At 43.5% G+C, this 27,226-nt stretch overlaps 1 protein-coding gene, 1 non-coding gene and 1 pseudogene across 2 annotated transcripts in view; 2 read left to right on the forward strand and 1 right to left on the reverse strand.

The window, feature by feature from the left end:
• The first annotated feature begins 3,752 nt into the window (after positions 1-3,752).
• LOC103001972 (voltage-dependent calcium channel gamma-like subunit) lies at positions 3,753-4,537 on the forward strand (annotated as a pseudogene).
• Positions 4,538-10,497: 5,960 nt separating this feature from the next.
• Positions 10,498-27,226, forward strand: part of LOC103002256 (antizyme inhibitor 2-like) — a 51,508-nt gene continuing 34,779 nt past the window's right edge. Inside the window, 2 exon segments of the mRNA XM_057545064.1 lie at positions 10,498-10,617; positions 16,056-16,064. Of these exon segments, the coding sequence (XP_057401047.1) occupies positions 10,498-10,617; positions 16,056-16,064 (129 nt within the window).
• Positions 12,505-12,577, reverse strand: TRNAG-UCC (transfer RNA glycine (anticodon UCC)). Its single transcript has one exon. It is a non-coding gene; the product is annotated as a tRNA-Gly (tRNA).

Genomic DNA, 27,226 nt, shown 5'->3' on the forward strand with positions numbered 1-27,226 from the left:
GAATCAACGGACAAAGGATTAATCTCCAAAATATATAAACAGCTCATTCAGCTCAATATTAAAGAAACAAACAACCCAATCCAAAAATGGGCAGAAGACCTAAATAGACATTTCTCCAAAGAAGACATACAGACGGCCACGAAGCACATGAAAAGATGCTCAACATCACTAATTATTAGAGAAATGCAAATCAAAACTACAATGAGGTATCACCTCACACCAGTTAGAATGGGCATCATCAGAAAATCTACAAACAACAAATGCTGAAGAGGGTGTGAAGAAAAGGGAACCCTCTTGCACTGTTGGTGGGAATGTAAATTGATACAGCCACTATGAGAACAGTATGGAGGTTCCTTTAAAAACTAAAAATAGATTTACCATATGATCCAGCAATCCCACTACTGGGCATATACCCAGAGAAAACCATAATTCAAAAAGACACATGCACCCCAATGTTCATTGCAACACTATTTATAATAGCCAGGTCATGGAAGCAACCTAAATGCCCATCGACAGACGAATGGATAAAGAAGGTGTGGTACATATATACAATGGAATATTACTCAGCCATAAAAAGGAACGAAATTGAGTCATTTGTAGAGACGTGGATGGATCTAGAGACTGTCATACAGAGTGAAGTAAGTCAGAAAGAGAAAAACAAATATCGTATATTAACGCATGTATGTGGAACCTAGAAAAATGGTACAGATGAGCCGGTTTGCAGGGCAAAAGTTGAGACACAGATGTAGAGAACAGACATATGGACACCAGGGGGGGAAACTGCGGTGGGGTGGGGATGGTGGTGTGCTGAATTGGGCGATTGGGATTGATATGTATACACTGATGTGTATAAAATTGATGACTAGTAAGAACCTGCAGTATAAAAAAATAAACAAACAAAACAACTAATACTAAACTTTCATTGGGTTATTTGTATGGAAATATGTTAATATAAATGTTTCAGACATTACATGAAATTTCTAAAGATCTTATATGTTCTGGTATAATGTTATAAGTCATAATTCTAGTTATTATTTTAAAATGTATATCAGAAATAACTAAATTTCCTTGTCAATTGCATTATTATGAACTTTCGTCAAATCTTTAACCATGGTCATTTTAAAGTCTTTTGTCATTTACAGACAGTTCTGGGTGTACTCTGATGCTTTTGCAAATATGTTCCTATAAAAGGGTTTCATCTTCAAGGAATTCATGGAAAAGACTCTGACAAGTACAGGTTTCTGGTAACTGATTGTACTGCTGAACTGAATGAATAAGCATTTTCAGAACTCTAATGAAAAACTGATGAACTCATAAAAGTGCTAACAAAAGATCAAGATAAAAACAAATTAATTACATGGGACTGAGTGAACTGATGAGGATGATTATAATTTTTGTGACTTTCTGTTTGAATTAAAAAAAAAATCCCACAAGGACTCAGAGGCAAAGAATATACAAATCAATTTTCACTGCAAAGTAAAGGAGCTGTTACAGTGGAGGATTACTGGACTGAATGTCAATATTATGACATAGTATGAGTGTGTTTCGTGTTTGGTAATTGCAATCATTGTTGCTTTTGTTGTGGTCATCCATTTACAATGCTTGGTGTCAGTCTATTTATCTCTTGTAAAAATAAAATACAGTGTGTGTGTGTGAAAAAAAAGAAAAGAAAAAAGGCTAGGCCAAAAGATGCGGTCACCTTAGCCTTCCCTCTACCTCCAGGGACACCTGTCCTTTGCCTCTCTGGAGGAGGATGTGAGTGACAGGTGGCAGGAGGTAGGGAGAAAAATTATAACAGGAGCCAACATTTATTGAACAGTTCCTGTGTACCGAGCCTGGAGCAAGGAACTTCAACGCCAATAGCAAGTCTATTAGTGTACAGAGAAAGAAATTCATAAGAGAAAAAGAAGATGGAGACCTTGACTCCCCAATCTGCTGTGATCCCCAGTCTAAATTAGCCTTCCCATTTCTCTTAGTTTTCTTAAAAACTCTACACTTCTCTGCATACATAGCCTTTATTACGGTGTGTGATTATGTATCTATTTGTGTGATGATCACTGTATTGTCTGACTTCCCCTAAGGTCAATGAGGGTGAGAACCTACTCTCGTTGTTTATCATTTCCCTGGTGCCTAGAACAGAGCCTGATAAACAGAAAATGCTCAATAAGAGAAAGGTTAGTTGATTGACTGATCATCTGAATGAGTATTAGTTGATTCTGGAGTAGCCATGAGAAAGCCTAGGGGACAGAGAGTTTATAGCAGAGTAGGAAGGGCCAGAGCCCTGGGCCGGGGTCAAGAGGCCTGGGTTCTGGCACTGAATGTGCAGGGTCAGAGGAAAATTCCGAGGAATGGCTTTGAAGCTGAGACCAGCAAAATAGGTGGGAATTGGGTGGTTCAAAGAGCATAGGAAGACTGACCAGGGCAGAGGACTGCATGGCAGAGGCTCTGCAGTAAGAGGACAGGACCATCCAGGAGCTGAGGAGCTCGAGCATCATGGTGAGGGGTCAAGTGGTGGAGGCGGGGAGGTTCAGGCTATGGAGTTCAGAGGTCGCAGACTGCTGACTGGAATGCATGTCTGGTTTGGCCCTTGTTATATGTTTAAAACAACAAGAACCTCAACGAAGATTATGGTGCCTCGCTCTGGAGCACACCTTCCATCTACCTCAGCTTCCCCTGCTCCTGCTCAGCATTCCCCTGCTGCTTCATCTTTTAAGTGACCTGCCTGACCATGAAGACATCTGAGTTGCAGCCTGATGCAGGGCCAAGTAGGCTGTGGACAGGGCACTGGGAAGGCCTGAGACCTGCCCACCCTCTTCTGAAATGCCTCCGGGGCTGCAGTCTTGGTCTGTCTTAGCCCTTCTCTGTTCTGTTTCCCAAAGGGTCCTTTGCTGGTGAGGTCCTGGCTTGTGAGGGTGGAAGGGCCCTTGTGGGGGGTGGGTACCCATAGGGTGGGTACCACCCTATGGTGGTCAGATCCTGAGCTGGAGTCCAGAAGGTTTGGTTCCCATCCTGGCCTCTCCACTTGCTTCACCTCTCTGAGCCTCAGCTTCCTTGCCTGTGACAGTGGTGATAAGAGTCCCTACCCCAGAGGCTTAGGGTAGTTGTTTGACTTTGACTATGAGCAATTCAGGACAACCCACTCGCTTATTCATTTGTTCAACACGCCAGGGTGTGAGAGTTTAGTCAACCGTACAGTTTAAAGACAACACAGGCCACAAGACCACCGTCACTTCTGACACCAATTGCAGGTTCAGGGGTTTCCAAAACTGCCCTTAAGTTTGATCGTTCACTAGAAGAACTCACAGAACTCAGTGAAAGCTATTCTACTCACAGTTACAGTTTATTACAGGGAAATGACAGAGTAAAACCAGCCAAGAGAAGACAGGAATAGAGTGGAGTCCGGGGACACATCAGCTGCTGAGCTTCCACTGTCCTGTCCACGTGAAGTCAGGGTGTGTTCATTTCCCTGCATCCATGAGCGACAATATGCACAGAGCACTGCCAGCAAGGGCAGCTCACCTGAGCCTCTGGCATTCAGAGTTTTGATTGGGCCTCCACTGGGTAGGCATGATTGATTGATTTATTGATTGATGACTGATTGGTCAATGGATACTGTGTGACCCAAAGCCCGCATCCTAAGTCATGCGGTTGGTCTTTCTGGTATGTCCAGCCCCCATCCTAAATCACATTGTTACTGAGCGGAGCGGTGTGAGGGAGCCGGGCAGGAGCACACGGCCAAGCCCCCACACAGGATGACAGCCCTCGGTAGTGTGCAGAGTGATGCAAGGTGTTTGTTTGAGAACTGACCCCTTCCCACCCGTCTCCTCAGGCGTGAGGCTCTGCAAAGGGAAGTCAGCACCCTGGCAGAACCACTGCCCTGTGGGTGAGCTTCCTGTAGTGGACACATCCCACCAGCTCGCCTCATCTCCCGATTGGATGGTCCTTGCAGGCTTTGCCTGCAAGTCCAGAGGCTGCTGGCCCAAAGGAGGCCCCACCAGTCCTTCTCTGAATCCTTCATCCGGACCCTCATCATCTTGTGTGCCCCTCTGTCTGTGGTCCTCTCCTCCATCTCCATCTGGGATGACCACTGGCTCCTGACCGACAACTGCCTCTTCTGGCTGTTGCGCTTCTGCACCGCCTCCAACCAGATTGGGCTGCACTGTCTCCAAGACCTGTGTCAGGCCCACGTGCCCAGGCTGGCCTCAGGCATGGCCGTGGCCCACAGCGTGGCCACCTTGGCCGTGGGGGTTGCCATCTTGGCCCTGGAGCTCCTCATGGTGTCCTGGGTGTGTGAGGACCCCATTCATGGCGCGAGTGGGCCGTGGGCTCCGCCCTCTTCCTTGTCCTGTTCATCCTCTCCTTCGGGGGCCTCCTGAGCTTCCTGATCCTTCTCAGGAACCAGGTCACGCTCATCGGCCTCACCCTGATGTTCTGGGGCAAGTTCACGGCCTCCTTCCTCTTTTTCCTGAACGCCATCAACCGCATCACCCACTTCAACAGCGTCACCCATCCGTGGGGCTTGCCTACAAAATTTTAGGCCCCCCTCTGAGAATATCGAATGCTGCCAGAAAGTGTGGTCAAGATGGCACTTTTCCAACGTGTGACATTAAAACTGCCACCTCTTAGCCTTTGGCTGGTTGGGCCAGTGGCCCAGGGGCCTCTGCAGCTGGTCCAACAACCCTGGGGTGCAGCTGGCTCTGTGCCACCAGCTGCACTGGCTTAGCCAAGTTATTAGGATGTAAATTTTACAAGAAGAAACGGATTTTTAAGAAAAATCACATTGTTGCTATCTGGCTAGTCCCAGACCCCCCCCAGGCAAACAAAGATTACCATCCAGAAGGTGAGAGCAAAGCTCAGACCTCTTTTTGGCAAGGTTAAGTTTCATTTTATTTTTCCAGCTTCACTGAGATATAATTGACACATAACATTGTGTCGGTTCAAGGTGTATGTGTCGATCTGACGCATTTATAAATTGTAAAATGATTACCACCATAGTATTAGCTACCACCTGCATCCCATCACATAGTTATCATTTCTTTTTTATGGTGAGAACACTTAAGATCTACTCTCTTAGTAACATTCAAGGATATGATAGAGTATTATTGGCTACAATTACCAAGCTGTGTATTAGATCCCCAAACTTGCTAATCTTATAACTGGGAGTTTGTACCCTTTGACCAATACCTCCCCACCCCCAGCCCCTGGTAACCGTTAAATTCTTTATTACATATAAGGTCAGCCTGGAAAAGAGGTGACTTCTGCATCTTAGAAGATCCAAGAAGAGCCACCTTGCCTCTACGCACACTTATAGCCTGAGCAGCCTGGAGCCGGTAGGTTGACTTAGAATAAACAGAGCTACCACTTATTGAAGATTTCCTACGTGCACGGGCTCAACCGTTTCCATGCATTATCTCACCTAACCTTCCCACCTTTTCCACAAGGAAGAAATATGCATAGCCTCATTTTATCTATGAGAAAACCAAGGCAAGGAGAGGTTTATCACTCACCCACCACACACAGCTGGTAAGGGGCTGAGTCTAGGATTTGGACACAGGTCTAGGTGACATCTAAGTCCACACTCTCTGCTACCTGCCTCCTATATTCTAAAATCACGGGGTTCGATTCAATTGTGAAAATTAATGAAAGAAGGGAAACCTCACTAAAATGGAGTCGGAAGCCAAAACGGGGAGCTCTCATAAGGGTATCTCTCCATCAATACCGATCCCCAATGGGAAGAGACATACCTTGCATCTCCAGCAGGAAATGAACTACTTTACTACCTGCAGCAGGAGGAAGAAAGATTTTCTCCTCCACTGAAAACAGCTGGGCCAATAAGAGACTGATACAACTCAGCCAATGAAAAGCCACTATTCTTTGAACTCCCAGTTTCCTCCAATGGACTTTTTGTTTATAACAGCCCCTCCCAAATTCCCCTTCTCTATAAAAGTTTCCTCTCCTTCCCTTTACCTGACTTGCCCGTGGTTTACCATAGTTGCAGTTCTTTGCTGCTTCCCAATAAACCCATTTTGCTGGTAAAATAACTGTTTTGTTGTTTCAGATTAACCAAATATATTGAGTTCAAATTCTGGGCTCAGCCACTTACGGGCTGTGTGACCTTGGTCAGGTCAGGAATCCTCTCTGAGTCTCAGTTTCCTTATTGACAGCAGTTAGGATGCCCCTTCAGTGCCCCTTCCCTCCCTCCCTTTGGCCTCCTGACTGTGTCGAGATTATTCACCTGACTCGCCCACAAGGCTAGGGACTGCTGGAGGGAAGAATCGCGACCTATGCGTTCATCCAGCTCCCACCGCCACCTGCCACGCTGCCTGGCTCAGAGGAGGCGTCTGTAAATGCTTGCTGTTATTGAAGTACATTGGAGCGTGCCCCGGAAAGACCAGACACGAATCCTGCTGAGCAGGGGGAGGGCTGTGCAGCCAGGCATCCTCGTGGCTGGGTGCCCAGGGCTGGAGGATCCCTCAGGTGACCCTCCCTGGGAACCTGGTCGCACCTCAAGTGGAAAACACAGACCTTAACCCCCAGGGACCTGGCTGGGTTTAGGCCAATGTCTCGACTTGCAGTGTGGCCTTAGGCAAGGACATAACTCCTTTGGCTTTGCTTTTCCCATTAGTAAAATAAGGAAGTAGGACTAAACCATTGGACAGTTAAAGCCTGTTCTCCTACCTCGGCTGAAAGGCTCTCAGGACCTCTGGTCCAGGTCCTCACAGAGGAAATGTCTGTGATGGTCTTTTTGAGAATGCCTCCTTCTCTCTGGTCTTGATGGCCTGTTCCTCCTCCTACTGTGCCCCGTCACACACATGCACACATGCATGCATGCATACAAGGCACACACATGCATACACACGGTGATGTATACAATGGACTGTCACTCAATATCCATCCACCCCTCCTCTCTGGACCTGCCTTAGTGCAGGAACTAGAAAGCTGAAAACACTTCTCAGACGCCCTTTCACTTAGAGCTAGAGTTCTGCATGTGACTTAGCTTCAGACAATTGGAGACACTTAACATGACCTTTGGAAGGTGGAAGTGAGTTTCCGCAGACAAGCATTGTCTGCAGATGTTTGTTTTTTTTCCTGTGGCCATTTCCAGCGTGTGGGCACCAGGTTCAGGTGGGGTGAGAGGTGGGGCTGGGCTGTGCAGATGCTGGTGGTGAGTCTGCTGGGAGTGCCCATCCACTGTGACAGGCGGTGGTGGCACCCGGGTCTCCCTGATCCTGGTGGCTTCAGCACGGGTGGTGAGGGTCTGGAGCCAGGGGCAGCTCTCTTGAAATAATCAGGTCTCCTGATTGTTTATAATACATAACACTCTGTAATGGATTCCTTTCTGTTTAGCTAGAATACTTACTTTCTGTTCTCTGCACCTAAATCCTTCAAGTCTTAGCTCAGCTGTCCTGACCCCCAAGCTAGACCGAGTCCTCTGTTAGGTGCTTCCCATTCTCCAGTTACACCTGATATCCGACCAATGTCTATTCTCTCAGAGCCTGGACGAATTCACATCCTCTCATCAGATATTTAATGGGCATGTGTAGGCTCTGTTCTTGGTGCTGGAGATAACAGCCCTTCATAGTGTGAAAATTAATAAAGGAAACCTCACTGCAGTGAAGTCCGGAGGCCAGAAGAGGAAGCTCTCAAAGTACCACTCCAGGTCAATTACAGACCCCAACAGAATGATATTCAACAGGGAAGGATCATCAATTACAAGCCCCAACAGGAAAAGATGTACCTTGCATCTCCTACAAGAAATCAACTACCCTAGCAACTCAGTCAATGAGAAATCATCATCACCCTGAACTCTCACTTTTATCCAATGGACTTCGGTTCAAAACAACCCTTTCCAATCCCCTCCTTTATCTCTATAAGATAAAGTTCCTTTCCTTTGTTTGTTGGACTTGCCTGTGGTTTTTGCTGTGGCTTGCTTGTCTGGACTTGCAATGTTCTGCTCTTCCCAAATAAACCCACTTTTGCTGGTAAAATAGCTGACTGTTTTATTTTTAAAGTCAACAATGTGACAGCACAAAGTAGGGGCTCAGTAAATATTAAGGAAACACACAAACAGGTCAGCAAGTTAATAAATCAGGTAATTTCAGATAATGAAAAGCATTATGAAAATAGAACAGAGTAAAGGAATGGATGGATAGTTGGAAAGCTATCTTTCCAACTGTCTATACATTTCCTGAGCCAGGGTTAGAAAGGAGCTAGGGGAAGCCTCTTTGAGGGGGTGACATTTGAGCTGAGACCTGAAGGAGAAGAAGCCAGGCGTAGGAGGGTCTGGGGAAGAGAATTCCAAGCAGGTGTAGAGGGCCTGAGGTTAGAAGGAGCTTGGAGTGTTTGAGGAACAGCCGTCAGGACAGTGTGGCTGGAGCAGAGTGATTTGGGGCGGTGGCAGGGCGGGGAGGGAAAACATAGGCTGAGTCACATCAGTTAGGGCCTTGGAGGCCATGCTAAGGAGTCGAATTTTATTCTGAGTACAAGGAGAGGCTGTCAGAGGCCCTGAAGCAGGGACATGATGTGACTGGTTTATGTTTTATTATATCTTTTATTTTTTTATTTTATTTTATTTTTTTTTTAAATTTTTATTTATTTATTTATGGCTGTGTTGGGTCTTCGTTTCTGTGCGAGGGCTTTCTCTAGTTGTGGCAAGCGGGGGCCACTCTTCATCGCGGTGCGCGGGCCTCTCAGTGTCGCGGCCTCTCTTGTTGCGGAGCACAGGCTCCAGACACGCAGGCTCAGTAACTGTGGCACACGGGCCTAGTCGCTCCGTGGCATGTGGGATCTTCCCAGACCAGGGCTCGAACCCACGTTCCCTGCATTGGCAGGCAGATTCTCAACCACTGCGCCACCAGGGAAGCCCTATATCTTTTAGATTTTGGTTTTCTTAAAGGAACTAATTTTTTTAATTTTAAATTTATTTATTTTTGGCTGTGTTGGGTCTCCGTTGCTGTGCGTGGGCTTTCTCTAGTTGCGGCGAGTGGGGGCCACTCTTCATCGTGGTACGCGGACCTCTCACTGTCGCAGCCTCTCTTGTTGCGGAGCACAGGCTCCAGACGCACAGGCTCAGTATTTGTGGCTCATGGGCCTAGTTGCTCCGCGGCATGTGGGATCTTCCCAGACCAGGGCTCGAACCCGTGTCCCCTGCATCGGCCGGCAGATTCTCAACCACTGCGCCACCAGGGAAGTCCCTGGTTTATGTTTTAAAAGACAGTATGATGTCAGGGGGTAGTAGAAGGTCAGAGTGGGATCAGGGTGACCATTTGGGAGGTGACCATAGCAGACAGGGAAGGAGGTGACTGACTAGTGTGACAGCCCAGGAGATGGTGCAATGTGAGCTGAGCTGGGAAATTTTTTGGAGGTAAAACCAGTAAAAATTGCTGATGGGTTAGACATGGGGGTGTGAATAAAAGAGAAGAATCAAGGATGAGCCCTGGCTTTTGGCCTGAGCAACTGGGTGAATGTTATCTATCGCAATGCAGACAACTGGAGTTGGATTCGGAGAGGAGAGGTCATCAGATTTCTGTTTGGGATGTTAGAACATCCAAGGGGAGCTACTGAGAGCCTGCATAGTTCAGGGCTTGAGAGCAAGGGCTCTGGAGCCAGACTGGCTGGGCTGGATTTCTGGCCTTTTAGTAACTGTATGGCCAAGTTACTTTAATCTACTTTGAACCAATGCCTTAATTTTATCATCTGTAAAATGAGAATAATTATGGTTCTCATTTCATAGGATTAATGAGGATGAAATGAGTGAATTTATGTACAGTGCTTGGGACAAGTATGTATTATATGTGTTGTTGTTATGATTATGATGAGGCCAAGCCAGCAGTTAGATATAAGAGTCTCGAGCTTAGGAGAGACGCCAGGGCTGAAGCCATTGACTTATAAAGGATACATGTACAATTACTAGACTGGATGATTCTTCCTGGGGGAGAATACAGAAAAGTACATGGACATGCATGTTGTTGTATTCACCACTGTATCCCCAGTACCTCACACAGTCTGCATATAATAGGTGCTCAATGAACGTGTGTTGAGTGGGTACGTTTCCCTTGGCAGAAGTTTCCTCTAATGGCCAGACTGACCATGTCTGACCATGTCTGTCTACCAGATGGAGTCCCCACCACCCTTGGGCCCTTTCACTGCTATATTCCCAGGGCTCAGCACGGAGCCTGGCACAATAAGCCCTCAATAAGTACTAGTAGTAGTTGGAAGAGTAAAAGGATACCTACAGGTGTGCCTAGCTCAGGGGTGAACGCAGAGTAGGCCTGACCTTGGAACCTGTGCATGAACGTGACTGTTGGCACTTGGCAGCCGTGCCGGCCCGTTCTGTGTTCTCACTGGGTTCCTGGGTTCTAAGCTCAGGAACTAGATGTTCCAGACTCTTTTACTGGCAAGATTATGGGTACAGTTCAGAGTGTCCTGAAGAAACGTGCTCACATGACATTTAGAAGGTGGAAGAGGGTAGAATCCATCTTTCCTTCTTTGGCAGCCATGATAGATGTGTGGGCTTCTGCAGATGTAAGTTTTTACAGCAGCTGGATGACTCCATCCCCCATCCCCCCGCCGGTCTCCGGCCTGGCCTCAGGACTGCAGGACAGCACTGACTGCAATGTGGGCCAGGATTTCCTATAGTTTCTCGTCTCCAGGTGGCAGCAACAGCATTCTAACTCTTCATATCTAGTTACACTGTGACTCTTGACCCTAGAAGCTGGTGGCATCTCCTGACTTTACTCCTGATACCTTCTTTGCAAACACCTAATTCCCTGTGTTAAATTCCTTCCTGCTTGAAATTCCTAGAGTGGCTTTTGTTTTCTTGATGGAACTCTGGTTGATACAGCAACCTTCAGGGAGGGACAGGGTTGTGTTGCAGAAAGAGCTGGGACTCTGGAGCCAGGCAAGACTGGATTTTCATCCAGGCTTGTCCACTTTTTTAGCTGTGTAAGCTTGGGCAAGTCACTTTGTCATCCTTTGCCTCAGTTTCTCCTTCTCTAAAATGGATATAAAATTAAGTAGTTAATAATCATCATTTATTAAGTATATAACATGAAATAAGCACTTTTCTAAATGCTTTGAGTATATTAACTCATTGCATGTTCCTTAATAATCCCATGGTCAGATTTTAGATATTTAAGACAAAATTTTAAAATTGAGGTAAATTAACAGGAAATTAACAATTTTAAGGTGTACCCTCCAGTGTCATTTCATACATTCACAACGTTGTTCAAGCATCACCTTTACCTAGTTCCAGAATATTTTCATTTCCCCAAAAGGAAACCCCGTACCCATTAAGCAGTCACTCCTCATTCCCTCCTCCCCTCAGCCCTTGGCCACCACTAATCTGCTATTTGTCTCTATGAATTTACCTATTCTGGACATTGCGTATAAATGGAATATGCGACCTTTTGTGTCTGGCTTCTTTCACTTAGCATAATGTTGTTGAGGTTCATCCATGTTGTAGCAGGTATCAGTACTTCATTCCTTTTTACAGCTGAATGATATTCCAGTGTATGGATACACCACATTTTGTTTATGAATATTTGGGTCGTTTCCACTTTTTAACTATTATGAGTACTGTTGCTATGAGCATTCATGTACAAGTGTTTGTTTGAATACCAGTTTTCATATCTCTTGGGTATATACACACATAGAAGCAGGTGCTAAAATTGTGTGTTTGTGAATGTGTGGATGTCCCACCCTGATATGAGGCTACACCATGCCACTGGCTGCCCAGAGAGAGAGGGCAGAACACCATGGCCTCCTGTACCAACTCTCCTCTGAGCAGTAAGCCAGAATGTGCACTGGGTAAGTCTCTTCTCTGAGTTGAATCCCAAGATCTTAACTAGTGCCTGGAGACAGGCCAGCCTGAGCCATGACCTCATCTGATTGTACTGTTTAGGCTTTTCTGAGAACTCTTAAGATCACTCACCACAGTCTGAGTAAGATGCCTCCACCCAGCTAAGAGTCTTTAGAACATTCAGTAACCAAGGCAGGACACTCCCTAGTAGGTGCATAATGACTACAGGTGAATACGGTGACTTTGGACACATTTCTTGAAGAAATGGAGACTCAGTTTCCTCTCCTGTAAAATGGCAATAATAATCTTCTTCCTTCATTCACTCACTCACTCTGTTCATTCATTCATTCACCAACTATGTATTGTGCACCTATCCTGTGCCTGGCCTTGTTCCAGGCACTGAGGACACAATGGTCAGCAGCAGACATCGTGCCTACCATCCCGGGGCTGATAGTCCAGTGGAGGAGATGGACATAAACCCAATAGCCACACAAACACATGTGAAGTTGTAAATGTGTCAAGAGCTATGATGGAAAGGTAGCCAGAGCTATGAGCTTCCATAGCAAGAAGATTCAACCTGCCTGGAAAGGGATGGATGGCTTCACTGAGGAAGTGCTACTTGAGCTGATGTCTGAAGCAGGAGTGTAGTGGTATCACGCTATCTTTTTTATTTTGGCCGCACCACGCGGCATGCGGGATCTTAGTTCCTCGACCAGGGATCGAACCTGGGCCCCCTGCAGTGGAAGCACAGAGTCCTAACCACTGGACCACCAGGGAAGTCCCAGTATCACATGTTCTTAATTTACATTTCCCTGATGACCAGTGATGTTGGGCACTGTTTTATATGCTTACTGGACAGTTGAATACCCTTTTGTGTGTGTGTGTGTGCGTGTGTGTGCGTGTGTGTGTGAAGTGCTTGTTTAACTTATTTCCCCCAGCTTTATTGAGGTATGATTGGCAAATGAAATTGTAATGTATTTAAAGTATACATCTGATAAAGTGATGGTTGATATACATATGGTACATTTGGTAATATATATCAGTACATTTGGTGAAGTGGTGATCTGATATACATATACACTGTAAAACTATTCCCACAATTAAGTTTTTGAACCCATTCATCACCTCATAGAGTTCCTTTTGGAGGGGGAGGTGGGGGATGAGAATGCTTAAGAGCTGCTCTCTTAGCAAATTTCAAGTATATAAGACAGTATTATTAACCATAGTCACCATGCCATACATGCCATACATTAGTGTACATTAGATCCTCAGAACTTATTCATCTTATAACTGAAAGTTTGTTCTTTTTGACCAGTCATTCCTAATTTCTCCTGTCCCCCAACCCCTAACAATCACCATTGTACTCTGTTTTTATGAGTTTGACTTTTTTATTTTTAGATTTTATATGTCAGTAATACCGTACCACACAATATTTGTCTTTTTCTGTCTGGCTTATTATACTTAACACAGTGACATCCAATTTTTTTCATGTTGTTACAGATGGCAAGATATCCTTCTTTTTAAAGGCTGAATAATATTCCACTGTATATCTGTTGAACTCTATTGTCCATTTTTAAATTGGGTCATCTTGTAGACGCTTCTTGAGAAGTGCATCCTTTTATTGACATATGTTTTGCAAATATATTTTGCAAATATCTTCACCAATCTCTGTCTTATCTTTTCACTCCCTTACTGTTGTCTTCTGATGAACAGTAGTTCTTAATTTTAATGGAATCTGATTTATTATTTTTTTCTTTTATGATGCTTATTTTGCCCTGCTTATGAAACTTTTGCCTCCCCCAAGGTCAGAAATATATTCTTTAATTTTTTCTTCTGGAAACTTTGTTGTGCTACTTTTCATAGTTAGGTCTATGCTCAAACTCATATGACCACTGCTATTATTTGTCTTATCAACCCTTACTCTTCCTTCAGAATCTAGTTCCATCACTGGCTTTTCTTTGGAACACTGTGACCGCTCTAGACTTATTTAAAATGCAGTTATATCACTGAACATACTGTGTTTCAATCAGGATTCAGTTGCATGCTGGCTAGTCTAAGCAGGAAGGAATTTTTCAAGGTGTTATTGGCTCACAGAATGATTGGGTGAGCTGAAGAAACAGGCTCCAGTTCGAATTTTCAAGAACAACTCCCAGAACTCGACAATCAAGAGCAAGGTTCTAATTAGAAATATTAGGCTCCAGAATCACATCACTGCCACAGCTAAGAAGCTACTACTAATGTACCAAGCCATGCCTACCACAATCCTTGGTAGCAGAATGAATGAGTGTCCAGTCTTATTCTTAATGTCTACTAAGCAAGGGAAACCACATCGTTACTAACTGTGCTTCAGAAAAACCAAATGTCTCCACAATTGTGTTGCTAGCAGAAATGGCAAAAGCAACGGGAAGATGGCCTCCATCTCGCTTCCATTTTCCTAAATCTGGTGTGAGTGAATCTGATTGCCCTTTACATAAATCTCCTGAGTCCTGGCTGCCAGGGGCCCTGGGAGAGCACACTGGAAGGAGGGTGCTGACCCAGTGTATCCATCACACACAGTATTGTGATACGTGTGCTCTTTTCTGTCTTTCTTACTGGAAGGGATGTGTTCCAGGAGGGCAGGGTTCTATTAACCTTTGTGTATGCCCAGTGACTAGGTATAGTGTAGGGGCTGGTTAAATGTTTGTTGTATGAATTAATTAAATGTGTTTCTGCTTATTGCCTGTATGTCATGTAGGATACTTTTAGTTATAGCCAACTGAACAGCCAATTCAAATTTGTTTAAAAAAAATAAAGAGAGTCTATTTGTTCATGTAACTAAGAAAGTCAAAAGTAGAGCTAGCAGCAGGTGAGGCTTGATCAAGCTGCCCAACAATGTCACCAAGGGCCTAATTTCTTGTCATCTCACTGATCTGATTTCTTTCTCCAATGTTGGTTTCATTTTTTTCTGTCCTCGTGGGTTTTATTTTCTAGTGAAGATGAACAGATGATTTTATTTTATTTTTATTTTCTAAAAGATGTATTTATTTATTTTTGGCAGCATCAGGTCTTAGTTGCGGTGCACGGACTTCTCTCTAGTTGTGGCGTGTGGGTTTTTTCTCTCTAGTTGTGGCGTGCAGGCTCCAGGGCACGTGGGCTCTGTAGTTGAGGCACGCAGGTTCCAGAGCATGTGGGCTCTGTAGTTTGCAGCATGCGGGCTCTCTAGTTGAGGAGCTCGAGCTCAGTAGTTGTGGCGTGCGGGCTTAGTTGCCCCACAGCATGTGGAATCTTAGTTCCCTGACCAGGGATCGAGCCGGCATCCCCTGCATTGCAAGGTGGATTCTTTACCGCTGGACCACCAGGGAAGTCCCAGATGATTTTAAAATATGGACTATATAGTGTATTAAAAGCTGAGACATGCTCTGAATAATAAATAAAAGAGGAATAAAATAATAAATAATGAATTAAACTTAAAAAAAACAGGATTGGAGGGTGGGCCAGCCAGTGGTTCTTAACCTCTTCTGTGCCATGGGCCTCTGACAGTCTGGTGAAGCTTAAGGACTCCTTCTCAGAATGTTTTAAATGCACAAAATAAAATATATAAGACTACAAAGGTAACCAATTATATTAAAATAATGAATAAGCAAACTTATGATGGGGTAATATATGTATTTTTATAGATACTTAACATAATAAGATATTTTAAATACCAACAAGTCAAAGCTTTAATTTTATTTTAAAATGACACATCAATATGTGACAGTTGTTACCCAGTTTTAATAAGAACATTAAACAGTGAGGTGAACTTTGACTTACCTCCTTCCACTTGTTGATCAACAAACTATGTAGGGAAAGGAGCTTGGAAAGCAATTAACATACCTGGGTCGCTGGTATGAGACCATGAGACATAACTGTTTGGTGACTGAGCATCTACTAGGCACCGAGTTGCCTGATATTGGCTGGCAATGTTGCAGAAGCATCGGATGAGAACATTTTGATCACATGTATTCAGCAGCAAATTTAATAATTACTCTAATTTAGAAGTAATAATGAACATAAATGATATTTTGAGAGGTTTGCAACACTGCAATGTGATATGAATATCTGTGATTTCCACTGGTGACAAAGACACAGGTACAGATCATGTGACTGTGGTTTGCTACCTATATTTATAATGAAAGAAAATGATAAATTTCAGTGGGAGGCTGGTGAAAATAAAGATATAAGTACTTTCCTATATGGGTTCACGGACCTCCTGAATTCTATCTGTGGCCCCCAGGTCAAGCAGGTAAGTCATTCATTGCCACCCCACCCAGAGGTGAGATTAGTATTACCCAACTTCTAACGGTTGGAAAATTCTGATATGATAAGGAAGGTGGGGAATGGGTGCTGGGGAGGTCACAAAAGAGTGTCCACTGCATCTCTGTGGATCTTTCATGAATGTGTTATATTCAGTCCTGGTTTCCACATCCTGGGAATCCCTCCTCAGTCTTAGACAAACCAGTAAGGCTAATTTCTCTACTCATCCAGCTTTCTCTGTAATCTCTGTGCTTCCATGAGTTCATGAATTTGGCTTCATTTACCTGAACTTCGACTTAACCCAGGAGCCGTTTTGCATGGGAGAGTGGGTTAGTATCCAGAAAACTGTCTTCACGTTCTGTTTCAGTCCATTTGGGTTTTATTCTCTGGGTTTTATTCTCAGGGACTTGTAAGATCATTTCATCTGACCACACGCAACTCTCAGGTAGGTCATGAAGGAGTGAGAAGGTCCTCTCTTCCTTATAGAATATAAAACCAGGACAGCCCTGAGCTGTCAGAGAGCAGATGCAGACACTTCCTTGCACACTTCAACGTTAGCAGAGGACCTGTCCATGCTGGGACCAAATCTCCGAGGCAAAGACCTCAGTTTCCTGATCTGAGAAATGGAATGATTGGGGGAGATCAGATATTCTTAGCCTGCAAAAGATCTTGATAAGAGAAGAAACGAATAATAACTTTCACTTGATTCTCAAAATGGTCTATGATCAAGAAAAGTTTAGATCCTTTGGATCAGATGGTTTCTAAAAGGCCTCCTGGACATTCCATCATCACCATTGCCATCACTAAGGTGATCAGCTGTCCTGATTTGCCTGTGTCTGAGAGATTTCCTGGGATTCAGGACTTTTGGTGCTGAAACCAGAACAGTCCTGGGCAAACTAGGGGATGGTTGGTTAACCTAAGCATGATCACCGTCACCGCCACCACCATCAATAGCATCCCCATTAGTACCCCACCGCCACCATCATCATTACCATCCTCATCACAATCACCCCCACTGCTACCATCTCCACCATTACCACCACCATCATCCTCATCACCACTGTCACTATCATCACCATCACAGTCATTCTCATCTGTAATTTACTGGACTCTTACTGTGTGCGAAATGCTTTACATGCATGGTCTCATAAGTTCATTACAAAGCAGTAAGGTAAGGACTAAGTCTTAAGAATTCAGGCTTAGGAATGTGATAGTAATGAGCTCAAATCTCAGTTCTGTCACTTACCAGCTGCAAAACTTTGCAAGTCATTTACCCTCTTTGAGCATCATTTTTTTCCCCATTCCTATTACTTTCCCCTCTCTCCTTGTTGTATATCTCTGTCTCTAGCACTGGATTTCAGGATGCTTGAGGGAAAGCAGTTTGTTTTATTCATTTTCTCTGTCATTCCACCTCACCCAAGAGACTGATATAGAATAAACATCTGTAAATAACAATAATTGTTATAATGGTAGCAATACATATATTTTTTTGAGCACTTACTTTGTGCTGGGCTCTTTTCTAAGCACTTTACATGTATTAACTCAATTCCGATTTGGTTTATTACATTATATATAAACAAAAAAAATCAAAGAAAAATGGTGGGAAATGGAAATGCAAAATAATACGGTATGTTTTATTGTATAGAAATTAAATCTCCATAAAGCCAAATGAGAAACAAAAATATAAGATAGTAGAAATAAATACATGTTTGTCATTAATCACAATAAATGTAAATGAATTTAATTAACCAGAGTTCTCTGGTAAGATTTTTTTATAAAGATACATCTATATACTATTTGCAAGGGTCACACCTAAAACACAGTGACACAAAAGAAGAAAGTACAGGCATATCTCAGAGATATTGCAGGTTTGGTTCCAACTACTGCAATAAAGTGAATATGCAGTAAAAAAGAGTTACACAAATTTTTGGTTTCTCAGTGCATTTGAAAGTTATGTTTATATTATACTGTAGTCTACTGTGTGCAATAGCATTATGTCTAAAAAACAGTGTTCATACCTTAATTTAAAATACTTTATTGCTAAAAAATGCTAACCATCAGTGACCAAATGCTGTTGGAAAATGGTGCCAATAGACTTGCTTGACTCGGGGTTGCCACAGACCTTCAATTTGTAAAACAATTGCAATATCTGTGAAGCACAATAAAGCAAAGCAAAATAAAATGAGGTATGCTTGTAAATTGGTGGAAAAGACATAATAGGCAGACACTAACCTAAAGAAAGCTGGTGTGTCAATATCGATACAAACAAGATAGATTTTAAGGCAAAAGTCTTTGTTAGGTATATAAGAGAATCATCATTTAATGATAAACAACTCACCAGGAAGTTATGATGAACCTAAATCTCTATGGACCCAATAATGTAGCCTCAAATTATACTAAAGCAAAAATTAACAGACTAGGAGAAATCTACAAATCTACAATTAAAATGGGATTTTTAGACATGCTTTTCCAATAAATGATGTATGAGACAGTAAAAAAGTAAAAATAGAGAAATTGGAATAATAAATTCAACAACTAGTGGGGATAGAGGTTGGGAAATAGATTCCTTAAAAATTAGTCTTTAAGGCTAATGACATTTGTGTTGGTAAGATGTGGAGAAACAGGAACTCACATATTTCCAGCAAGAGTGTATATTGGAGCCATTATTTTGGAGGGAAATGTGGCAATATTGGGCAAGCTTGAAGATGAGAACAATGATTGAGCAATTCCATCAATAGATGTTTGCCCTAGAGAAACCTCACCCACATGCACAGGGAGACATACATGTACAAGGATGTTCATTGCAGCTCTGTCCATAATAGTAAAAAGTGCAAAAAATCTAATCAGCACTCTGTTAAGGATGGGTAAATAACCTGAGGTTTGTTCAGATAGTGGACTACCCTATAGTATTTGAAATAACTTAAGTAGAGCTACATAAACCAATAAGGATAACATAAAAACACACTGAAGACTGAAAAAAATCAAGTTGCAAAATGATATGGTATGACACGATTTATGTTAGTTTTTTTGAAATGCACACAATAATACCCTATATTGTTTGTGGATATATGCATATGCAGTAGAAGTACAAAAACATGCATGGTGTTTTTTTTAAAATTTATTATTTATTTATTTATTTTTGGCTGCGTTGGGTCTTCGTTGCTGTCTGTGGGCTTTCTCTAGTTGTGGCGAGCAGGGGCTACTCTTCGTTGTGGTGTATGGGCTTCTCATTGCAGTGGCTTCTCGTTGCAGAGCACGGGCTCTAGGTGTGTGGGCTTCAGTAGTTGTGGCACGCAGGCTCAGTAGTTGTAGCGCATGGGCTTAGTTGCTCCGAGGCATATGAGATCTTCCTGGACTAGGGATCGAACCCGTGTCCCCTGCATTGGCAGGCAGATTCTTAACCACTGCGCCATCAATTTGAAGATTTCCCTGTGAGGGATAAGGAAGAGGAATGGGGTTCTGGCCACGAGACCACTAACCCTAGCTCTAACTCTAACCAGGACTGGGTCTCGAGCCTGGTGGGGGTCGGGGGAATCCCTCCTCATCCTTGTTGTGTATTAGTTTGACTCCAAGATGACCATCACGTGGGAATTTGGGCTTGTGATCTTGAGCAATTCCCAGGATCTCTCTGGACGTCGATTTTCTCATCTGTGAAATGAACTAAAGGTATTTTCCCTAGAGGTGGATTCAATCTTGACCTTCACATTGTCAGAGGCCTGTCATGGGGAAGAGAATTTAGACTGATTTGTACTGTGTGGTTTCAAAGAGCAGAGCTAGAAGCAAGAAGTGGGAGGTCGAAATAAACTGCTATCCGTCAGAGTTGCTGTTCAAGAACTGAAAGGGAGTGAGCTCTCTGTCTTCAGGAGTGTGCAAATAAAGTCAGCTAGATGAGCATGTGTAAAGGAAGTTGGAGAGGTAATTCCTGGTCTGGGAGGAGAGGCTGATGTCCCAGGGACTGCCCCTGCCCCTCCAAGGTCCTTGCTGGCTGAAAGCTTCCGTGATTCTAAGTTTCTATGATTATAAGCACCTGCCTACCTGACAGGTAACTTTTATTTATCCCTCTTTTGCAGATGGGGAAACTGAAGCTGAGAGAACACAAGTAACTGTTATAGGAAAGCCCCTACATGTGGCTTAAGATCCCCTGTCACTGTCACTGTCAAGTGACAATTTTCCCTCTGCAGGGGAAGCACACGGAATTAAAAGATTGTGAGTGGCTATTGCTGTTATGCATCTTTTGAAAGGACTGCTGCACCTCTTCTGTGAAGTCAGTTGAAAATCTATGATGGGGAGAATTATGTGGTCTCAAGGCCCTTTATTGGAGATGTCTTTCTGCTGGATAAGTATGTGGTGGTGAAACATTCGCCCTCAACTCCCTCTGGTTTAGTCATCATGCTGGCTAAGTGCTCTGTTAGTGTGCACGCTGCCTTCCAAGAGCTTGCACATCAGTGTCCCAGTTCAGGGACACGGGGGATCTGCGATGTCACCGCAGGCCTGAACTTCTACTCTGAGTGAAACAGTGAAAGGGAGGTGGCCCTGTTCCCCCTCCCCCACCCAGTCACCTGGTTGCTGCAGCAGGGGTTTGGCTGTGGGTGGTGGGTAAGAACCTTTGTTGGCTTCTATGGCGACGTGGACTACACCAGCTCTGGGGGTTGGATGCTATCAGGTGACTGAAGACCCCCACCTTCAGACAAGAATAAGAAAACGTGGGTAGCAGTTTGCATTGTAATTAACCAGGACTAAAGTGTTCCTTGTAGCTCATGATTTTTGGTTCACTGGAACCAAAAACAAAGTATAGTCCGCTACCGAGGGGGAGTTAGTCCCTATTTGGCTGACCCTAAAACATTTGGAATTGCATTTGCTGAATCTGGGATCCCAACAGATCTTGAACCATTGGGAGGGAAATCACCAAGCTCAGATTCTTGTTGGATGGACTTGATCAGTGGGGAATGGGGCTCCCCCGCCCCTTCCTGCTGCCACCAGTAGCTGAAGCTGGTGGTGGGGAGTAAGAGCCCAGGAGTCAGTCTGAGGCAGGAGGAGAGAGGTAGCATGAGAAGCTGCCCTCAGTAAGATCTTCTCTCTGCCCAGTGGCCCCAAATGGACCAGAGTTCTAGGTTTTTTTTTAATTGTGGTAAAATATGTATAACATAAAATTTACCACTTTAACCCTTGAGTGTACAATTCAATGTTATTAAGTACACTCACATTGTTGTGCAACCATCAACCCATCCACCTCCAGAACTTTTCTGTCATCCCAAACTGAAACTCTGTGCTGGTTAAACCATCACTCCCCATTCTCCAGTCCCTTTCATGCTGTCCCCGTCTAGCCCTTGGTAACCACTATTTTACTTGCTGTCTCTATGAACTTGACTAATCTAGGTACGTCCTATAAATTGAATCGTACAATATTTGTCCTTTTGTGTCTGGCTTATTTCACTGAGCAGAATGTCTTCAAGGTTCATCCATGTGTCAGTGCTTTATTCCTTTTTACAGGTGAATAATATTCCACTGCACGGATTATACCACATTTTGTTCATCCATTCATTTGTTGAGGGACATATGCATTGATGGACTTTTGGCTATTGTGAATAATGCTGCTATGAGCATAGGCATACAAATGTCTGTTTGAGTCCTGCTTTCAATTTTTTTTTGGATATATACTTAGGAAATGCCAAATCATATGGTAATTCTGTGTTTAATTTTTTTTAGGAACTGCCATAATTTTTTTACACAGTGGCTGCCCCATTTTACATCCCTGCCAGCAGTTGACAAGGGTTTCAGTTTCTCCACGTCCTCACCAACACTTGCTATTTTTTATTTTTTTGGTAATAGCCATCCTAATGCGTGTGAAGTGGTATCTCTTTGAATGGACAGGGTATTTAAACTGTGAACAGGTACTTATCTTCCGTGAAAGTGCAGTAAACTTGGCTGCGCCCAGAGAACAATTGCCATGGGCACCTGGATGGGGAGTAAGGAGACTGGTGTAGTGAAACCCCTATCCTGGTTTTGGCCATCTGTCCAGTGGGTGGTTGATCATGGAGGGATGGAAAACCAACTCTGCACCTTGAAATCCCCTGATTGGTCAAACTATTTGTTATTGAACACAAGTTCGTGTGCCTGATGCACAGCAAGGCCAAACAATATGGAAACAATGAAGTCTGGAGCAGAGGAAGGTTTATTGCAGGGCCATGCAAGGGGAACGGGTGGCTCATGCCCCCCAAAAACCCAAACTCCTTAAAGGGTTTCAGCAAAGCATTTTTAAAGGCCAGGTGAGGGAGGGTCATCCCAGGGTATGTGATCAGCTCATGCTCTGATTGGTTGATGGTGACCAATCCTTAGGCGCCAGAAGGTCTGGGAACTATGTGCTCGTGATCATCAAGTAGTTAATTTCTTCCATTTGGTGGTGGTTTTAGCATCTGAAAAACTCAGGAAATAGGCATGAAATACTCTCTGGGTACTTCAGAGAGGAGCTACAGCAGAGGATATGGGGGAGGGGTCCATCCCAGGAAGGCCCCATAGGGTCCTGCTCAGTTACGTATTTACAGAGAGTCCTCCACAAGCCAGTGCAAAAAGATGTTGGGTCTAAAATGAGTGGGGTTTTTTTGTTTGTTTTTGTTTATTTGTTTTTTAGGTCTTGATTTGTCAAGAGAATTTTGAAAAATGCTGAAGATCTGGTCCATATCATCCCTCATGTTACTATTCCCTATGTATCTAGTGCATGGAGACTATATGTGACACTAGGTGCCCTTGTCCTCCGCCTTCTCTGGGTTTCCCCACAGCTCTCCCTCTCCTGTTCTGAACAGTTCAGCTCCCCCCCACACTTGCATCTACAGAGCAAAAGCCCTGCCATTACCCATGTTCAAGCATGCTTACCACTCCCACAAGTGACTTATCAATGCCTCTTTTCCAACTACTCCAATGTGAGTTCCATGAAGGAGGAAACGTTGGTTTGTTCACTGCTGTATCCTCAGTGCCTACACTGTCCCAGGCCCATAGTAAGTGCTTGATAAATATTTATTGAATGAATTGATTAATATATGAATGAATGAACAACGCGCTGTACGTTCCTGAATAGTAATTCTGTAAATACCATGTTCTTAACCTTGTCACATTTCCGGTGGTATTTTAGTCCCCCTTAAAAATCAGCAGCTTCCTGACTGGTCGATCCCTGTGCAGTTCTGAGCACCTCCCACTGTCCTCTGTCAGCACAGTGAAGTCTTCCAAAAGAGGTGTGTATTGAGCTGGACAGTCTAGCTTAGGCTGCAGTAACAAACAACCTTCAAACCTCAGTACTTAAACAATAAGGTTGTTATTTCCTCAAACTATATATCCAGGAAGGGTTGGCTGGGGGCTCTGCTCTACACTGTCCTCACTCTGGGACCCAGGCTGGTGGAGTAGCCACCATCTACCGATTGCTCATATGGAAGAAAAGATGGCGATTCACACTGGCTCTTAAAGCTCCCTACTGGAAGTAAGGTATTGCTTTAGCTCACACTTCATTAGCTGAAGCAAGTCACATGGCCATACCTAACTTCAAGGGATGGGAGGCTGTGATAGACTGTATTATTGCCAAAATGTTTGCTGTCTCTCCCTGTAATCCTCTCCCCACTGACATCAGGCTTAGCCATGGGACTTGTTTTAGCTACTGATTTTCAGTAGAAATGTGCCATGAGGGTCTGCTCCTTCAGCCTGAATCCTGGAATGATGGAACAGAGCCAGAGCTGACCCACAATGGGAGCATAAGTTGAGTGAGAAACAAATCTTTATAGTTATGAACTTGTATGATTTGGGCATGCTTTGTTATTGTGGCATAACTTAGCTTAAATGGATTGATTCAGTGGGGAAGTGTAATTTTACCAATTACAAGAGAATTGCGAATAGCCGATGGACGGCTCTAATGACTACCACCCAGAGCCATTTGAGTTGGACATTGGAGATGAACAGTAGCTTAGCAGGCTGGAGGGAAAGGGTTTCAGGCAGAAGGAAACTTCTGCAAAGGTTTGGAACAGAGAGGGATGTGATAAGTGGGCTGGGTGGGACTGGAGAGTCTTCTGAGGTTGGTTGTGTGGTGGGAAGGGGGACACTGGCAAGGACAGAAGGCCATTTTATTCCCCCAAGACTGGCTGTTTGCCCTGGTCTCCATCAGACCCAGATCTGAGGTCATCCTTCGAGATGACTTCTGTGAGTTCTGGAAGCCATTTTGTTGGATGAGGTCCTGCTTCTCTCTGACCTTCAGGTTTCCATTTGTAAAACCAACATAATAATATTCACTTTGCAATGTTGTTGTGACTATTCAGTGACTATTTTAACTAGTAGTGGAAAAAGCCTGGGATCTGGAATCATACAAGACCCGTGTTTGAATCCGGCTCTGCCACTTACTGAGAACCTCAGGAATTTTTTGTTGTTGTTTTTAAAAAAAATTTTTTTTTTTTTACTGCTTTAATATGTAAATATTACTGCAATGAGAGCTTTATGAAGGCAAAAGCTGTCTTATTGACTTTGCAATCCTGGTTCTTCAAGCAGCCCCTGCACCCCACAGATGCTTAATGGCGAAATGTTGAAGGGACAAAATCTTTTTCCATAACTAGGTCCTTGTTCTTCACAACTTGGTTTTTGTCAACTTGGGTTCAGAAATTTTCCCCAAAGATACCATACTTTAGTGGATAATCCATTCTCCAAAATTTAGTACCTTTGTGACTTTTTTATTTTATTTATTTATTTTTTATTATTATTTTTTAAAATCAGTCATCAATTTTATACACATCACTGTATACATGTCAATCCCGATCGCCCAATTCAGCACACCACCATCCCCACCCCACCGCAGTTTTCCCCCCTTGGTGTCCATATGTTTGTTCTCTACATCTGTGTCTCAACTTCTGCCCTGCAAACCGATTAAACCTCAGGAATTTGTTGTTGTTGTTTTTAAAAAATTTTTTTAGGAATTTTTTTTAAACATCTGTGAGCCTCTGATTTCTCATCTGTAAAACAGAGATACACAACAGTGTAAATCAACTATACTCCAATAAAAATTAACTTTAAAAAATAGAGATGATAATTAGTGCTTCATGGGGCTGTCATGAGGACTATAAGAAATAGTGAAACTATGCAATGCATAGTAGGAGTTCCATAAATATTCATTAACCCAACTGCAGGACTCATAGAAATGTTGGGTCTGACTTACCTTTCTTTGATTCTAGACTTGCTACAAACCAGATGGTTTTTGATGTATTTAAGGCAAGAGAATGTGGGCTTCATGAAGCTTCATGACCTTTAACAGCACAGTTGAAGAAAATCTGAGGTATCTTGGCATTTAACCACATGGCCATCCCAGGGTCTAACAGGACCTAACCCCAGTTATTCACCAAGGTCACACCCTGCATTTCAATCCCATTCCGAGTCCATAGGATCAAACTATGAATGTTCCAGAAGAAATGTGCATATGATCAGGCAGGCTGTGCTGAGAGTCGTGTACTCACCTGACCTCTGCACGAGCAAGTCCCAGCTCTCGGAGAAAGGTAGGGCTGTCAGAGCCATCTGCGGAGCACCTGCTTATACTAAACTGTGTACCAGCCTTTAGAGGCCAGGTTATGGCACAGAAACAGTCCTCAAATCCCAGTAATTTAAGCCAACAGGGTTTAAGCTAAGATCTTGATTTGGTTGTCTCATTCAATCCTCAAAATAGCCCTAGTGTCCTATCCTAATATTGTTTCGATTTTTCAGATGAGGACATAGAGGATCAAAAAGGTAAAATAATTTGACCAGAGATGGAATTCAGATGAAGACGTTAAATTGTCTCATTACACTGCTTCTTGGGTTTTACGGTTGAGAGACTCAAAACCTGAGAGGGCAGACTTATTCAAGTCACATGGCCCTGTTAGCTGATCTCCATGTTAGCACCACGTCACAGGTCTCCTGATTGCTAGAAAGAATGAGTTCTGAGTTTATGAATGTACATAATTTATAAGTCAGGTGCCATCAAATCTGAATGTTTACACTATGATCTCTTTGGTCACATCCAAGCTTAAAACATCATCCCCCCTCCCAAAGATATGATACATAATTGACTATATTTTAATGTATTTTATGGATTGTTTAAAAGCATATATTTGATGCTTTAAATCATTTCATGTTTATATCGGTTAGAAGTGAGATTCTAAATACATTTTATTTTCCAAATTGCTCACCTGCTGTCCGAACACCATTTGTTGTATAAATTTTTTTTTTCGATGATTGGTGATTTTTTTTTAAGAATTTTTAAAAATTTTTAATTTATTTTTGGCTGCTTTGGGTCTTCGTTGCTGCGCGTGGGCTTTCTCTAGTTGCAGTGAGTGGGTGCTACTCTTCGTTGCAGTGTGTGGGCTTCTTATTGCGGTGGCTCCTCTTGTTGTGGAGCATGGGCTCCAGCAGTTGCAGCACACGGGCTCAGTAGTTTTGGCACGCGGGCTCTGTAGTTGCGGTGCACAGGCTTAGTTGCTCCGTGGCATGTGGGATCTTCCTGGACCAGGGCTCAAACCCATGTCCTCTGCATTGGCAGGTGGATTCTTAACCACTGCACCACAAGGGAAGTCTCTGGTGATGTGCTAAATTCTTTTGTTCTGAGCTTTGTTTCTGGCCTGTCAGTTCTGTCCCATTGATTTTTCTCTTCTTGATCCTGAACAGGTTGTAGAAGCAGACAGACTTTGATCTATATCCTAGATCTTAAGTGCCTTAGCTGTGACATCCTATATTTACTTATTCTACAAATATTCACTGAAGCAAATTCTGTGCCAAGTCTTATACTAGTGTGTATCACTGGAGACCCAGAAATGCAGAAGATGTGGTCCCTGTCTTCAAACCATCATAATCTGGTGGGGACAATTCATAGGGACAGAAATGCAAGCACAAATACCAACAGTAATAGTGAAGCACTTCATGTACATTATCTCACTTAATCCCCATCACTGCCACTTGAGGTCACTGCCCCTCATTTTTCAGAGGAGGGAACTGAGGCTCAGAGCTGTCAGGTAATTTGCCCACAGCCCCACAGTTAGTGAGTAGTAAACCAGGGTGATTTCAAGTCTAGGAGATTAATACCTCTGCTATACCAGGTCACTTGGCAAACAGGAGGAAAGGAAGAATACTGTCCAAGTCACACAGCAGGTTATTTTCTGG

Source organism: Balaenoptera acutorostrata, chromosome 1 (genome assembly GCF_949987535.1).
Source record: "Balaenoptera acutorostrata chromosome 1, mBalAcu1.1, whole genome shotgun sequence".
NCBI classification, from domain to species: domain Eukaryota; kingdom Metazoa; phylum Chordata; class Mammalia; order Artiodactyla; family Balaenopteridae; genus Balaenoptera; species Balaenoptera acutorostrata.